The sequence below is a fragment of the Medicago sativa genome, chromosome 8 (assembly GCF_051527215.1).
Source record: "Medicago sativa cultivar Bolivia chromosome 8, Bolivia_mono, whole genome shotgun sequence".
Lineage (NCBI taxonomy): Eukaryota > Viridiplantae > Streptophyta > Magnoliopsida > Fabales > Fabaceae > Medicago > Medicago sativa.
In genome coordinates this window covers 67,325,555-67,342,880 of record NC_140756.1, presented here as the reverse complement: position 1 = coordinate 67,342,880, position 17,326 = coordinate 67,325,555, and the positions used below count along the sequence as shown (strand labels likewise).

The window sequence follows — 17,326 nt, the reverse complement described above, 5'->3', positions numbered from 1 at the left end:
AATTTGTCAATTCCTGAGCCATTGGCATTTTGTTTTAGCATTACATACTTCTTTCCCTGGCTCAATACATGAGTTAAGTGGATACCCTTGTCAATGCTTATATAAATGACCGAGTTTTTAGTTCCTTAGAACTCTTATATAGTTCTTGGGGTTCGGGAACTCCTACACTTCATTTCCTTCTGCATATGTTATTGAATATATGCTTTATTGGTTCATTTTGGAAGTTTATTTGTGTATGTAGGAATAATGGTGTAGTGGTGTTTATGATTTCTGAACCCGGTGCATTTTGTTATAGCATTGCATACTTTTTTCCCTGGCTCAAAACATATGGGTTAAGTGGATGCCCTTGTCAATGCTTATATAAATGATTGAGTTTTTAGTTCCTTAGAACTCTTATATAGTTCTTGGGGTTCGGGAACTCTTACAATATTTGAAGGTACCAAATATTTATCTCATTTTTGCATTGCACCATTTGACACACAAATAGCATGATGCTAAATAAGAAGTCTACTACATAGTTTTCAAGTGGTACTAATGTAAAAAAGTGGCACAAACCACTTCTGGTGAATTGCTGGTTCTGAATGATCCAACAGAATAATTAGACAACATTTTAAATCGACAAACTACAAATTCTGTTACTTCCTCAACATGTATACAGCATCTATTCTGGCGTATTACTTGAATGATACATCAACTGATGGGTATCATCATGTTTTCAGACAACTATTCTGCCATCAAAGGTCTATAACGTATTGAAACCAATGTCACTGCATGTGCTCTGCTTGATTGAAAATATTCATCTTAGATTGAACATTAAGAGTTGGGTCGCCAGTGTCCTTTCTTTGCACAGAGTGATCCCTCTTGGTTTTTGGAGGTTTTGGAGGTTATTTCCCAATTCAGAGATTTCACCAACTTCTCCACTTCATCAATGACACTAGTTTCATCACGGACAACCAAATGACCCCCTGGTCTAAGTATTCTATCAACCTCTGCTATAACAGGAACAAGTTGGCACCTGAGGAGCCAAAACAATATAATAACGTAAACCAAATTTGCAATTTCTTAACCCTCTTGAAAAATAGTGTGAAAATATATAGCAATTCTTTCATTTATACCTGGTCTTTAGATTTGAGAAAAGATGATCAGCATGCAGGAGATCATAAGTTCGTGGATATGTGCTGAAGGATTCACACCAATCATGGTATATTCCAATAAGACCTCTCTCATAGATGATAGGCAGCGTGTCAGCAGCATCCACGTTCACCACATTGAATACCCAAACAGGAAGATCCTTCAAAGCTGCTGCAAATCTACACACATAACATGACTTTGATAATAACCCTTCATGATCAATGATTCAATAATGTTGCTAATATTTTTTTAAGACCCTTTATTAGGACTAATAATACTAAAAGTAATTTAAAACATGCAATAGTTATAGTCCAAGTGGAATGCTTACCCTCCATAGGTGGCTCTCATGTCCATGACATTTCTCACATCTGACCAACCAACACCCATGTTGCTAAGCTCATCTACAACATTGTATTTCCAACGTTTACCATCAGCTGCAAAATCTTTAGAAGATGGTTTTTCACCCTGTGCATCGTTTAACCAATATGGTGCTTTTTGTAGTCTCTGAGGCCAAGCATCAGGCCATTTAGCTCCTCTCTCAGTGTTGTCAGCAGGCAACTTATGCATGCAAGCTTGTAGAGGTACATACCTAAATATTTGATAGATAAAAATAAAAAAATTGTTACAATGTACTTCTCTCTTGTTTTCATGGTTTTAAATTAGTTCTACACATTAGGCCACATCAATCGTACGTATCCTGTAATTCAAAACCATTTCATGAGCTACTTATCCATGCACCTAAAAGATTCCAACAGTTGAGTTTACCAAGCATTATTCGGATCATCATCATCTTTGCACATTGGAGGTTGGCTTTGGTCTCTCTGCTCATAACATTCATTAGAAGTGGTTTTTCTGAAGAAGGCAGCACCAACTTGATTCAGAGTATCATTTTTTATAGTCACAAGATCCCAACACATGGACTTGGTTAACGCGGTCATTTCTGAAAGAAAATAACAAAATATAACCATGTATAAAAAATTCCAAGTTGTTATTATTCATTACTACATAACAAAGATAAGATATGTATTTGATTATATATTATTATATATATCTTACGCTTCCATATCTCCACATCTTCCTCTAACGTTTGGTACACAGGAGTGGCAGACCATACAAAAAAACCACCTGGTCTAAGAACCCGGTTCAATTCCAAAAGCAACTTACCACCTATAAAAAGAGTAACACATTTCTAATTAGCCATGATCAATGCAAACTAAAATAATCAATGACAAGTTAAAAGAAAAATGTGTAGTGAGATCAACCTTCTTCATGCCAAGGTACTCGACATCGCGCACAATGTATGAGATCGAAGACGCGGCTTGGGAATTGCAACCTTTGAGTACCCATGACAGCAGATATAGCTGGTATTCCTCTCTCAAGTGCAAACTGAACTTGTGCTTCATGCTCATCTTTTGGGGCAAAAGACATAGCAATAACATCTCTTTCAAATAGGTAACCTCCAAAACTACCAACACCACAACCAACGTCCAATATAACCCTTGTATGCTTCCCCCATGCAATATCTGGTTGAGCCTGTGCAACAATCAACCATTCTTTTCAAAAATCATGTGTGAAATTGTTGGGGTTCGAACAATGAGTCTTTCCCACAAGCTCAGTGTTGCCTAACCAACTAAGCGAAGTTCATTGGATTACTGTGCAGTATCTACAACATTTGGTCTATTTAGGAAAAATAATTATTACCTTTTGAAGAAAATCAATATAATGGAGAGCACCATGAATGAACTGAGTGCCACCACCAGGGAATGTCAAAAACTCACCCATCAACTTCACCCAATTTTGATGTCCCTTCACCTCAGCTAGCTTAATGTGTGGTACATTGTGGTACCATATCTGTTGCAACACAAAGTTTTCAGTTTTGAGAAACTCATGTGCATATTTTTTACTAAACTCATGTGCTAATATATAAACATTTGCTATTCTGTTTGAGAGAGCTTATGAAAACAATTTATTATGTCTTTTCATAAGTTCACCATGATAGCTTATAAAAACAGTTTATAGCTTCTCAGCCCTATTATCAAGTTTGAATACAATGGAAGAGTCGGATTGTAACAAAAAAAGAAAGCTTCTCTTTTGTAATAGTCTGGCTCCTCCGCCGAGTTCAAACTTGACCATGGGACTATACTACATAATTGTTACTCAAGATCCTTCCACTGCCATGCGAGTTTCAACCTTATGTGGAATTCTAAGTCTTACGTTATTTGTTGTAGAAATAGCTTATACATAAACACTTATTATATGATAAACATTTATTTCATAAGCATGGAATTAAGTTGTTTATAGCCTTACTCTAATAAAAGAAGTATCTTAATTTTCAAGATATATATAAAAGAGCAATATATATTAGAACCTTATCTCTACTACCAGGCCATGGAACATGTGTTTTGTATCCTTTAGGAAGTGAGACAAGGCAAGTTGGTGCATCCTCAGGACAATGCCTCTCTCTATGTTCATAGTGTTTTCTATGTGAAGTCTTTAGATACTTTTCATTGTCCAAACATGGAATATAATCAGCACCAGCTGTTACATTGCAGATACTCCACTTCAAATCTTGCACTTCTTGATCAACAACACTATTGCTACTACTACCTGATTCATTGATATTTTGTGTCTCCTTTTCACCTCTAGATTCATCTGCTTGTGTCGACCATTGTTTCTTCGATTCCTTCTTCGATGATTTCCTCCTCTTCTTCTTCTCTGGTTTCGGCTTCTCTACTACTTCCTCATGACTCTCGTTTTCTTGTTCTTTTGGTTCTTCTTTGGACATTTTCTTTTGTTCCTTTTCGATGATCTCATTTTCGCCTTTGTTGTCTTTTAGTTGTTCATTCACTCCATCTTCATTGTTCTTAGGCCCTTGATCATTATTGTCAAACCTTTGACCATCTTGTTGTTGATCACTCTTTGCATTTTGGTTTTCACCTTCTACAACATCTTTGTTGTTATTTCCTTCAGACACTTGAGTACTTTGTTCATCTTTCTCAGAAACAATATTTTTCTGATCATCGTTTGAACTTTTTTGTTTCTGTTTTTGTGAAAATGAACTTTTTTGATCTTGTTTTGGTTGGTCATTGTTGTTGTTATTAGCAACATCACTTTTGATAGCATCATCCGGTAGATTACCAGGATTGTCTCCATACACAGTAGTAGTATCCTTTTGATCTTTGCTCTTTGTGTTGGTTTCAGATGTTGATCCATCCGAGTTTTTCTCGTTGTTTTTAGTTTCTAATGTTGAATCATCTGAGTTGTTGTTGTTGTTGTTGTTGTTGTTGTTATTGTTGTTGTTGTTGTTGTTGTCGTTGTTGTTTGTGGTTTCTGACGTTGATTCATCTGAGTTATTATTGTTGTTGGTTGCGCTTTCAGACGTTGATTCATCTGAGTTATTGTTGTTGTTGGCGGTGCTTTCGGATGTTGAATCGTCTGAATTATTATTGTTGTTGTTGTCGTCGTTGTTCTTGTTGGTTTGATCAATTCGGTCATCATTGGAAGAAAAATCGTTGGTGATGGAAGCAGAGTTATCAACAGCTGAACGTGTTTTAGGTGAAACAACAGAGTTTGATGTTAACATCCATACACCTAAGACACATAGTGTAATAAAGACTAATGTTGTTATAGTTGACGTGTAAGATGTTGTTGATGAGGATCTTCTGCTGTTACGTGACTTGTTTGGAAGTGCCATAGATTATTTGATTTTGTTAAGGTTAATTATGAAGAAGGTGGTGATAGTGAGAGTGAAATTGATTGTTGGAGAAAAGAGAGGTCTTTTTTTTTCCTTAGTGAAGTTTGTGGAGGAAAGAAATGTGTTGTTCTAAATTTAGAAAGTTGGAAATTATCAATGATCCAAAAGAGACGGAATAGGGAATTTTTTGTTCAAGACAGAATTGGTTACCATGTGGAGGGAGTAGTAGACAATACAAAGTAAAAACATATGGTTGATTTTGGTCACTTGATCTTTTGTTTCATCTTTCAATGCCCGTCTTTGCTTCCCAATATTTTGCTTCCTAAAGTATATGGAAGAGTATAAAAGAAAAGAAGTTTCATCCATTTTAGTGATACTCATTGATCAATTTGATCATGTTTTTTCGATGAGAATGTTCTTATGTTAATTGTTACATAGTTCAGTTGGCAGGGACATGCATATGCAGGGGTTGGGGTTTGTATTCCAGACACCTCACTTATTTACTTTAAAAATATATGAATTCTAGTCATTAAACTACTTGACAAAAAAAATAATAAAAACGTTAAATATTTTTGGGACAAAAAAAAATAAAAAACGTTAAATATTTTAGGAAAGCAAAAAACCAAAATTTGTTTATGGAACGCCAACCCAAAACATAACGGGAAATACTTCCATGACATTGCTTGGGTGCCATTGGTGCCATTGGTGCAATCCTGGCCGTTGATGTGTGTTGATGGGTGTGGGGATGTGTGTATGATGTGTGTGTGTGTGGTGGAGATGGCACCAATGGCACCAATGACACACAACTATGGCACCAAAGTGGAACCCAAACATAACAAACCCACAATAACCCTATAATTAGATTCCCAACATAAAACTTACCTTATACCCCTACATTCATATCTTCACCCCTACAAATTATTATTTTGTTAGCAACTCACCCCTGCAAATTATTAATAGTTAATATTTTACCATTTTTGTCATCTAACTATTTATACCTTCAATTTTCACTCTCAATTTTAATATTTTCAAATTCAGCATTAGTTCACCTCTATATGGTATTTAAGGTATGTATTTTCTTGATATATGTAAACTATTCCAAAATTCATACAAAAATGCATACAATTAAGTACTACTAATTCTTTCAAAAAAAAAGTACTATTAATGGTTTCCGATAAGTTTATAAATTGAAAATTTCTTTTCTCACATACGAAATTGCTTAAAAACATATGAGAATGACGACCTTCAACAGTAGTTAACTATTGCTCTGTCTTTCCAACGGCGATTAACTACCGTTCTACTTATACAATTTGATAAAAAAAAAAAGAACAAAAATAAACTCCAACGGTAGTTAACTACCGTGGAGCATGGATTCAAATTTCAATGCCACTTAGTATATAATATATCCTTCAATGTGCATGGACTCTAATTTCTATCATACATTATCCTTTCTTTCCTCTCATCCCTGCTTAACGTAAAGACAAAAAGCTAGGAATTACACGTGCAATTTATGGATTAATATATTTAAGTTAGGAATCACACGCTTTTAATGTACGATACTAATTGGAATTTTCATGCTCCACGGTAGTTAATTATTGTTGAAGTTTTTTTTCTTTTTTTTTAAGTTATATATGTGGAATGGTGGTTAACTATCATTGGAAAGAATGAACGGTAGTTACCTACCATTAGGAATAAAAACGTCATTTCCATGTATTTTTAAGCAAATCCACGTGTAAGAAAAGCAATTTTCTTATAAATTCCTAACACCGCCTTGAGTTCAACAATTGACAGCCATACATTTTTTTGACCATAAACCGGCAAGTTGGGAAATTTCTCTTCGATCCCCCTTACTTGCTCACACACCCCTTAAAATTCCAGAACAGCATTTGATGGGATCGAAATAGGGGTGGGAATAGGTTAGGCTGAACTAGGCTTTGCAAGGCCTAAGCTTGGCCTGCCAATTTTTTTTAAGGCCTAAGCCTGACTTGCGGCCTATCGTAGGCTTACTTTTTAAGCCTGAGTCTGCCATTCTGAAAGCTTGATAGCCTGTTTAAAAGCCTACTTCATATGAACATATTTAAATAAGTAATGTGATTTAAGTTTAAATAGACTAGTGAACTAATAGATCAATTATATTAAACTCTTTCTTGATGATCAACATGAGTTTTTTGGGAATTTGACTATATATTGTATCATATTTCAATTCTAGTTTATAATAATACATTTATATATGCAAAAAATTAATGTATATTAATAAACTTACATTACTGGAAAAGTTAACAAATTTTTATATTAATTCAAAGTACAAAATATACTATAATAATAAATAATATTATTCATATTTAATTAAATAGCCCGGCCTACTAGGTTTAAGAGGCTTTTTGAATGGTTTGTGGCCTGTCCTTTTAAACTAAATAGGCTTCTAAAAAAGTCTAGGCCTTCTCTGTTTAAGAAAAAAGTCTGGCCTGACCTAGCTTGTCGTAGGCTAGGCCGTATGCCCCTGTAGGCCGATTGACCTATTCCCATCCCTAGATCGAAAGATATATCCCACTCGCTATGCATCGACAGATATGTTCCGATCTATTTCGGAATAACATCATAGCATAAACATTGTTATCATATTGTATGGTTTAGTTTCTCATAATTTAACGATAGTCTATTCTTGTCTTTTTAGTTGATGTTGTAGAGATTCAATTCCTCGAAATGTTGTTTGTTGCTTTATGTTTTGTTTTTTCATTGATGAAAAAAATATTAACTTGTTCATGTGACACTCTTTAAGGTTTTTAGATGATAATTTTTATGAAAATTTGTATAACCAATATATTGAAAATTAAAATATTTGACTTTTAATAAAATAATTTCTTATTTTTAAATCCTTAAATAGTGTCCGGGAATATTCGTTAGCAAGACAGAAAAATATTAAAGTAAGGAGTTCGCTATTCATTTGATGGGTCATTTCTCTTTAAAAAAAAAAAGAGAATTGACAGGTCATTTCTTATTATCAGTGAAAGAGAATTCTACTAGATCCTCGGTCTTCCTACCCCATAAATCCATTGAAATTATGAAATAATCTTGTGTTTGCGTTCAAGTGATTGAAAGCTCTCGACATTTGTTTCTAGAAAGAAATTGGATTATGAAACAAAATAAAGCAGCGGCTACCTCAAGGAACAAACTTAGAGGCTCTATTTGCGAGTTTGAAGGAAGGGGAGGGTAAGAGTTTGTGGGATAGAAATAGAGAAAAATAAAGAAATGTTTCATCTTTTTTGAAATGCTTCATAGAGTATTATACCAACTTAAATTGGATTTGAAGAAATTATCTAAACCCACAAAAACTCTTCTGCAAAACATTTTTTATTTTCCATTTTATGATAATTTTATATCACAAAAAAAGTAAAGCTTTCAAAGTCGTCCACTCCAAAACCATTCATACCTTCCACTTCTTTGTTGCTTTTACCCAAATATTTCTCTCTCTTCTCCTCCAAACTCGCAGCTTAAATTTTTTTGTTGCTTAATGCTTAAATTGATTTGTGCAGAAGTTATGAATCTTGCACCAATCAATGAACTCGCGCCCATGGAAAGGCCTCATAACTCTAGCTCGACGGATTGAAGCTACCGCAAGTGACAAACTCCAAGCTTTGAACTGGATCCATCTCCATAATAAATAGTTAAATAGTTCCTTAAACCCTATAAAAATATATTTAATAGTTCCTGAACTACATGAGATTTATCATTTTAGCTCCAAAAGTGTATGTTAATAATTCAATTTAGTCTCTAATATTTTAATACTAGAGATTAAATTTGTTGATATTCTCTCTTAATTGGTGGTGGTCTTTGGTCAAGTACATCAAAATGATTCCAACACATGGAAAAGGAAGATAGAAATTCCAAGGTCTTGGAGTCTTTCTTTGAACCTTGAGACTACGTACGCATTTAAACTTAGAAAATGTGAAGATGTTATTTACAACGGTTCTTGTAAATTCAAGCATTGACTAACCATTATCTCTCTTGAAGTGTTTGTGCAACATTCTTCTCGTATAAATAGGAGGAATTGTGAGGAGTTTCATAATTCTAAGAGTTGCAATCCAAGAGTGATAGTGAGATATAGAGTTCTAGAAATTCTCTTCGAGAGAAAGAGTTTTGTTTCCATCATAATTTGGTAAGAATTGAAAGATATCCTCTTGTATCAAGATAACTATAATTATTATAAAGGAAATGTTAACTAGTGCCCCCGGGGCACTAGTTAAAGACTTTAAATGGTAACATTTTTGTGAAAACTTGTGTAATAAAGTGCATTGGAAATTGAAAACTTTGACATTTTTATAGAATACTTACTTTATTTGGAATGCTTAAAGAGTGGAGATATTTTACTCTTCTATAGTGGAGATATTTTACTGAACTTGATCCTATGGTTTTTCGTTTAACACTGACAAGGTTTTCCACATAAAGGTTCTTAATGTGACTTTACTACTCTATTCTCTTTGTTTTTGCTTGCTTAGTGTCAATTTTGACTTCACATATGAAGGGAATTTTGCATGCATTTTCCAACATTTTATATACTCTACGTGTTACTCATTATATTTATATTGTTTAAAAATTAAAGTAAAGGGAGGATGATAGTTGCCAGTGGAGGTTTAGTTAGTTGGTAATGAGTCAACTCATACCGCATAAGGTGTGGGTTCAACTCCGTTGTAAACGGAGGACCGTTTTAATGGATAATCGGTAAGTATTTTTGTTAGTATCCGTAGAACTTTGAGACCTGCATTGACTGTAATAAGTCTCTGAAACCCAACTTACATTAACTTCTTTTTATAGAGATTATGACTAAAGTGATTGTTTACTCAAATATTATTTATATTTAATGGTTAATACTATAGGTTTATGTATGTATTGCTTTTGGATATGAAGTATAATTCTCTCAATGAAACGAAAGGACCCTATCTTGTATACTCACATCCAGTAGAGAATCGAGATCGAGCTAATAAATTCATAGTGATGTGAATTTGTGACACAGCCATATATCTGGAGTATGTGGTTTTTGCAATGATTTCCAACAAAGCTTAATCCAGTGGGAAAAAAAAGTTAGTTTAGATTCTTCTCTATCATCTTTGCTTTCTTTCTTAGAGCATCTACGATGGATACACTCATTTTTTGGTTCTTAAATGGGTCTCACGTGTACACATCACTCATTTATAATTTTTTAATAGTAGTACCTAATAAGCATTCAATCACTCCAACCCAGATTTCACCCGAAGTTCTTAAATGGGACCCACTAATCAACTATCAACAACTTTATATCATTATATTTTAATTCTTTAATATTAAGTTGGGGTCTTAAGCAAGACCACGGATCTTATAAGACCTTGAAAAAGATTCTCCCCATTGGGAGTACCTAATAGGTATCAGATCTTAAATAGTTAAGACCCTCCCTAATGGAGATGGTCTTACAGTACCAAGTGTACCTATATAATAAAATAATATAAATAATATAAGCTCTTGTGACATAATGTCAATCAAGAGACATGTATGAGACATGGGTTTGATCACTCTTTTTTTTTTTGGTACAAGGGTTTGATCACTCTTTACTTAAACTGAAAGGTTATTATGAGTATTTAATATAGTATTATGTACTCCCTCCGTTTCAAAATGAGTGTCGCTTTAGCCAAAAAAATTTGTTTCAAAATGAGTGTCGCTTTCAGTTTCCAATGCAATAATAACTTTTTCTTTTCAATTGTACCCTCCAATTAATACTCTGCACACTACTTACAAAGTATTACTTTTAAAACTAACCAATAGTTAATAAGGATAATTTGGTAAAATAACCATTCTCTTTCTCTTAATCATTGCATTTCTTAATATGTGTGCAAACACCTAAAACGACACTCATTTTGAAACGGAGGGAGTATATAAATAAATGTCCTAAAATAACGGAGTCATTTCAATTTTCAATACAACTTTCATCATTCTCAATACAATATAACTCTAATTAATATACTACTTTTATCTTTCCTAATTCAATATATTCCACTTTCCCCTTTATTTATACATTTTTCTTAATCTATGTAAAAAACCAAACTGACTCAGATATACCGGGACGGAGAGAGTACTTGGTAAACCAACGGAGGCAGATGTCTTGGACTGACATCTTTTAAAAATGTATGATACTCAAATTACCCTACTTTATAGGTCAAAGATTAAAAGGAGTAAAAGAAAGTAATAATCGAATATACTATAGCTAGTAGACTATGTTCCTAATAGATATATATCATTAGAGTTCAGTTATCAATTATTATTACTCATGATGTTGATCCCACTCCAAACATGACAATTATTGAGTGAACCAACAATTTGATACTCCCTCCGTCCCATAATAGATGACCTAGTTGACAATGCATAATACTCCCTCCGGTTTTATTTACAAGAGAAAGTTGACTTTTTAGATACATTGAATAATGTATGTATCTAGTCAAGAACCTAAACCAAATACATAAATTATTTAATGTATCTAAAAAGTAAATTGTCTCTTGTAAATAGGACCGGAGGGAGTATTGATTTAACATATTTTGACTGTATTTTTCTATTAATATACAAAGATAAACATTATCATGTATGATGTTGTTGGATTCGTCTCAACGAGTATTTTTAAAATATTAAACTTTTATAATTTTTTCTAATAGAGAATTAAAGATTGTTGGAACAAAATGTGTTTAACAATGAACCTTAAAGAGTTTTGATGATAACAAGGTATTAAAAATTGTAAATTGGACTAGCTAATATTTGTTCAAGTGTACAGGACCATAATTAAAAAGTTACATCATTTATTGGTTCTGAATGAGCAAATAAAGAGCAAAAGGAATCAACAAAATTGAAGCTTAGTGCTCCTGAAGGCAAAGCGCTCCTGAAGTAAAGCCGCTCCTGAAGTTAGTAAAGTGCTTCTGAAGAATAGTGCTCCTGAAGACAAGAGGTCCAGAAGCCACATCATCAGAAGCTGCGTTATCAGAAGCTGTATCATCAGAAGCTACATCATCAGAAGCTGCCTCATCAGAAGTCATTCCACCAGAAGCTGAAGATCAACTGGATTTGCAAAAGATTCAAGGATTGAAGAATCATCACTGCAAAAGCTGTCTATTGGATTCGAAAACACAACAAAAGATTAGTGGAATTTTGCAACGGTCATTTCAAAGGTGTTTGAAGGCATGTGCTTGCAATTTTGGACGAAAGCGTTGACATTGTACTTTGTACGAACTGTACAACCACCTTCTCCACTACTCTGTTTTGTGTCCACGCTACAAGACAAGAAAACAACTCCAGAATACGGCTTTGCCTGCTTAGATGTTCCTTTGGATAAGGAATGGATTTCAAATTGGTTTTTCATAGGACAACAACCAAATCAGGCAAAAGATCATTGGTGAAAGATCAAGCTTCAACAACGACTCTTTGATGTGCTGGCAATTTCACAATGTCTCTTTCACACCTCTATATAAAGGAGTGAAGACTTAGAGTTTTGGTAATGCTGAACGAAAGACTCACAACATTATTACAAGTGTCAAACCTCTGCTGAAATTGTTCTGCATTCACTTAGAATTTCTGTGTCTCAAAGTTTCATCTTAGAAATTCTTAAGTTATTGAGTATGTATCTGATTTGTATTGTGAGCACCTCTGATTGTATATCAAGTGTTCAACCTTAAACAATTTTCTGTGTAATTTTGTTTAGTTAGAAGTCTCTTGCAGTTGTGCTTGAGCAGGGAAGTCTCTTGATTGTGTTCTTGAGCAAAGGAAGTCTCTTGCTTGTGTGCTTGAGCAAAGGAAGTCTCTTGCTTGTGTGCTTGAGCAATTGTAATCAGATATTACTCTTAGTGAAATCTCCTTGGAAGTGCAAGGGGGACTGGACTACTTCCAGATTGTGGAAGGAACCAATATAATTGCTTTGTGTCGTTCTTCTTCGCTCTCTGTTTTATTTCGCTGCGTGTAGATTCTGATTATCACTTCATAAGCTGTTTCACTTAACTTCTGATCAGTGTGTTCAGTTTTAGGAGAAATTGAAGAATTTTTCAAAACACAATTCAACTCCCCTTCTTGTGTTTTTCTCACCTTCAATTGGTATCTAGAGCCTTGGTTCTGTTGATAACACCTAACAGTGTAACAGTCCAAGATCAGAGAAAAACATGTCTGACGAATCTGTTTCTGGAAATGGATCTGGCAACAACAACAAAAGTGTTGCATATGATTACAATGTTGACAAGAAATCTAGTGTTGGAAAGATTCCAAAGTTCAACGGAGATGCTGAAGAATTTTCTTGGTGGAAAACCAACTTCTATAGTTATATCATGAGCTTAGATGAAGAACTATGGGATATTCTAGAAGATGGTGTTAGTGGCTTAGACCTTGATGAAGAAGGAGTTGCTGTGGATAGAAAGAAACATACTCTTGAGTTGAGGAAACTCTACAAGAAGCATCACATTATCAGAGGAGCTCTTGTCACTGCCATACCTAAAGCAGAGTACATGAAGATGAGTGACAAATCCACTGCTAAAGCTATGTTTGCTTCTCTCTGTTCTAACTACGAAGGCAGCAAGAAGGTCAAAGAAGCTAAAGCTCTCATGCTTGTACATCAGTACGAGTTATTCAAGATGAAGGATGATGAAACTATTGAGGAGATGTACTCAAGGTTTCAAACCTTAGTCTCTGGGCTACAAATTCTAAAGAAGAGCTATGTTGCTTCTGACCATGTGAGCAAGATACTCAGAAGCTTGCCTGCAAGATGGAGACCAAAGGTGACTGCCATTGAGGAAGCTAAAGATTTAAACACTTTAAGTGTCGAAGATCTTGTTAGTTCTCTCAAAGTCCATTAGTTAAGTCTTAATGAACATGAGTCTACTAAGAAGAGTAAATCAATAGCTCTTCCTTCCAAAGGCAAGTCACCAAAAGCTCTCAAAGTGGTTGAATCTGAAGAGGAAGAACAATCAAGTTCAGATTCTGAACCAGATGCTGCTGAAATGGCCATGCTCTCCAACAGACTTCAGTATCTGGCCAAGAAGAACAGAAAGTTTCTAGCAAGAAGGAGTAACTCTAGAAACTCAAGGAAAGAAGATCAGAAGGGATGCTTCAACTGTAAGAAGCCTGGACACTTTATTGCTGAATGTCCTGATCTTCAGAAGGAGAAGTCAAAGGACAAGTCAAAGAAGTCAACGTTCAAACCAAGCAAATTCAAGAAGCAGATCAAACAGAGTTTAATGGCAACCTGGGATGATTTGGGAAGTGAATCAGGATCTGATAAAGAGGAAGCTGATGAAGATGCAAAGGTAACAGTTGGGTTAGTTGCCACAGCAACTTCAGAAGCTGGATCAGAATCAGATTCTGAAGATGAAAATGAGGTATGTCTAAGAGCAGCACCAAAGCAAAAATCATGGTACCTAGACAGCGGTTGCTCAAGACACATGACAGGAGAAAAGTCCAGCTTCCTCAGCCTAACAATGAAGGAAGGAGGAAGTGTGAAATTTGGAGGCAACCAAACTGGCAAGATCATAGGTACAGGAACTATTGGTAATTCCTCTACCTCAATTAATAATGTATGGTTCGTAGATGGTCTTGAACATAACCTTTTAAGCATTAGTCAATTTTGTGATAATGGTTATGATGTGCTTTTTGAGAAAACCAACTGTACTATAATCAACAAGGAAGACAAATCCATTGTGTTCAAGGGGAAAAGAGTTGATAATGTCTACAAAATCAATTTTTCTGAACTGGCTGATCAGAAGGTGATTTGCCTCCTATCAGTGAATGATAAGAAATGGATGTGGCACAGAAGGTTGGGACATGCTAACTGGAGATTAATCTCTAAGCTTAGTAAGTTACAACTTGTCAAAGGGCTACCAGACATTGACTATCATTCAGATGCACTCTGTTGTGCATGTTAGAGAGGGAAAATTATGAAATCATCTTTTAAAATCAAAGACATTGTTTCAACCTCCAGACCCTTAGAACTACTCCATATTGATTTAATTGGACCAGTTAGTATTGCATCCTTATATGGAAGTAGATATGGATTAGTCATTGTTGATGATTATAGCAGATGGACTTGGGTGAAATTCATAAAGAGTAAAGATGTTGCTTGTGATGTATTCAGTAGTTTCTGCACTCAAATTCAATCTGAAAAAGAATCAAAGATTTTGAAAGTCAGAAGTGATCATGGTGGAGAATTTGAAAATGAGTCATTTGAAGCTTTTTGTGAAAAACATGGAATTGTCCATGAATTCTCTTCTCCTAGAACTCCACAACAAAATGGGGTTGTAGAGAGAAAGAATAGAACTTTACAAGAAATGGCCAGAACCATGATCCATGAAAACAATTTACCAAAACATTTTTGGGCAGAAGCAGTGAATACAGCATGTTATGTCCATAACAGGATCTATATTAGACCTATTTTGGAGAAAACAGCATATGAACTCTTTAAAGGAAGGAAACCCAATATCTCTTACTTTCATCAATTTGGATGTACATGTTACATTCTGAATAACAAGCTCTACCTAAAGAAATTTGATGCCAAGGCTCAAAGAGGAATCTTCTTAGGTTACTCTGAAAGGTCAAAGGCATACAGAGTGTATAATTCAGAAACACTTTGTGTTGAAGATAAAACTTCAAAGCAAGGTGAAAGTTTTGTAGAGATACAGGTTCCTGAAGCTACTCCAGAACCTGATCAGATAGCTGAATCTGAAGAAAGTCCAGAAGCTGAACCCACATTAGAAGAGCAAGATGAAATTGCTTCTGATGAAGCACAAGATGGCTCACATCAAGCAGATCCTCCCAGAAACACATTCAAGCACAAGTCTTCACATCCTGAGGAATTAATCATTGGAAACAAAGATAGTCCAAGAAGAACAAGATCATACTTCAGACAAGAAGAATCAATGATTGGATTGATCTCAATGATTGAACCTACAACAGTTGATGAAGCACTTTCAGATGATGGATGGATCTTAGCTATGCAAGAAGAGCTGAATCAATTTCAAAGAAATGATGTGTGGGATCTGGTACCCAAACCTCAGCCAAGAACATTATTGGAACAAAATGGGTATTCAGAAACAAGCTGAATGAGCAAGGAGAAGTAACAAGAAACAAAGCCAGACTTGTTGCACAAGGGTATAGTCAACAAGAAGGCATTGATTACACTGAAACATTTGCTCCAGTTGCAAGATTGGAAGCAATCAGGTTACTTCTTTCCTATGCAGTTAATCATGGCATGATATTATATCAAATGGATGTCAAGAGTGCATTTCTTAATGGTGTCATAGAAGAAGAAGTGTATGTCAAGCAACCTCCTGGATTTGAGGATGTTAAATATCCCGACCATGTTTTTAAATTGAAGAAATCACTATATGGCTTGAAACAAGCTCCCAGAGCTTGGTATGATAGACTAAGTAATTTCTTAATCAAAAATGATTTTAAAAGAGGACAGGTTGATACAACACTCTTCAGAAGGACCCTTGGGAAAGATATTCTTGTTGTGCAAATATATGTTGATGATATAATATTTGGTTCTACTAATGCATCTCTTTGCAAGGAATTTTCTAAGTTAATGCAGGATGAAATTGAAATGAGCATGATGGGAGAGCTGAAGTTCTTCCTGGGCATTCAAATTAATCAATGCAAAGATGGAGTCTATGTTCATCAATCAAAGTATACAAAGGAGCTTCTGAAGAAGTTCAAGCTTGAAGATTGTAAAGTGATGAACACTCCAATGCACCCTACTTGCACCTTAAGCAAAGAAGATGAAGGAGCTATAGTTGATCAGAAGCTGTATAGAGGTATGATTGGTTCTTTGTTATACCTCACTGCATCTAGGCCAGATATTTTATTCAGTGTATGCTTGTGTGCACGATTCCAATCAGATCCTAGAGAATCTCATATGACTGCTGTCAAGAGAATCTTCAGGTATTTGAAAGGAACAACTAATCTTGGACTCCTTTATAGGAAATTCTTAGATTATAAGCTAATTGGATTCTGTGATGCTGATTATGCTGGTGATAGGATTGAAAGAAAGTCAACCAGTGGCAATTGTCAATTTCTGGGTGATAATCTTATATCCTGGGCTAGCAAAAGACAAACAACTATTGCTATGTCTACAGCAGAAGCAGAATACATTCCAGCCGCAAGTTGTTGTACACAACTACTTTGGATGAAACATCAGTTGGAAGACTATCAGATAATTGCTAACAGTATTCCCATTTATTGTGATAATACTGCTGCTATTTGTTTGTCTAAAAATCCAATTTTGTATTCGAGAGCTAAGCACATTGAAATCAAACACCATTTTATCAGAGACTATGTTCAAAAAGGAATTTTAGATATACAATTCATTGATACTGAAAATCAATGGGCTGATATATTTACTAAGCCTTTAACTGTTGAAAGGTTTGATTTTATAAAGAAAAATTTGAACATGCACTTTGTGTCTGATTAAATGTTTGCTTGCTCCTGAATAGGATTTTAGGTTCTGAAGTTAGT

General features: G+C 34.8%; 1 protein-coding gene across 1 annotated transcript; it reads right to left on the bottom strand.

The window, feature by feature from the left end:
• Positions 1-429: 429 nt before the first annotated feature.
• LOC146900754 (putative methyltransferase PMT24) lies at positions 430-4,923 on the bottom strand. The gene is made up of 8 exons (XM_085731630.1): positions 3,500-4,923; positions 2,833-2,982; positions 2,394-2,664; positions 2,188-2,298; positions 1,897-2,071; positions 1,460-1,720; positions 1,116-1,310; positions 430-1,015 (listed from the first exon to the last, which is right to left on the bottom strand). The coding sequence occupies exons 1-8, from the start codon at positions 4,823-4,825 to the stop codon at positions 814-816; spliced, it is 2,691 nt and encodes an 896-aa protein (XP_085587756.1). The 5' UTR covers positions 4,826-4,923; the 3' UTR covers positions 430-813.
• Between the last annotated feature and the right edge of the window lie 12,403 nt (positions 4,924-17,326).

Coding starts and splice junctions, on each gene's coding strand:
- LOC146900754 (XM_085731630.1), bottom strand. CDS start 4,825: ATGGCACTTCCAAACAAGTCACGTAACAGCAGAAGATCCTCATCAACA. Junction 2,983..3,499: donor GGCCTGGTAGTAGAGATAAG/GTTCTAATATAT, acceptor GTGTTGCAACAG/ATATGGTACCACAATGTACC. Junction 2,665..2,832: donor ATATTGATTTTCTTCAAAAG/GTAATAATTATT, acceptor ATTGTTGCACAG/GCTCAACCAGATATTGCATG.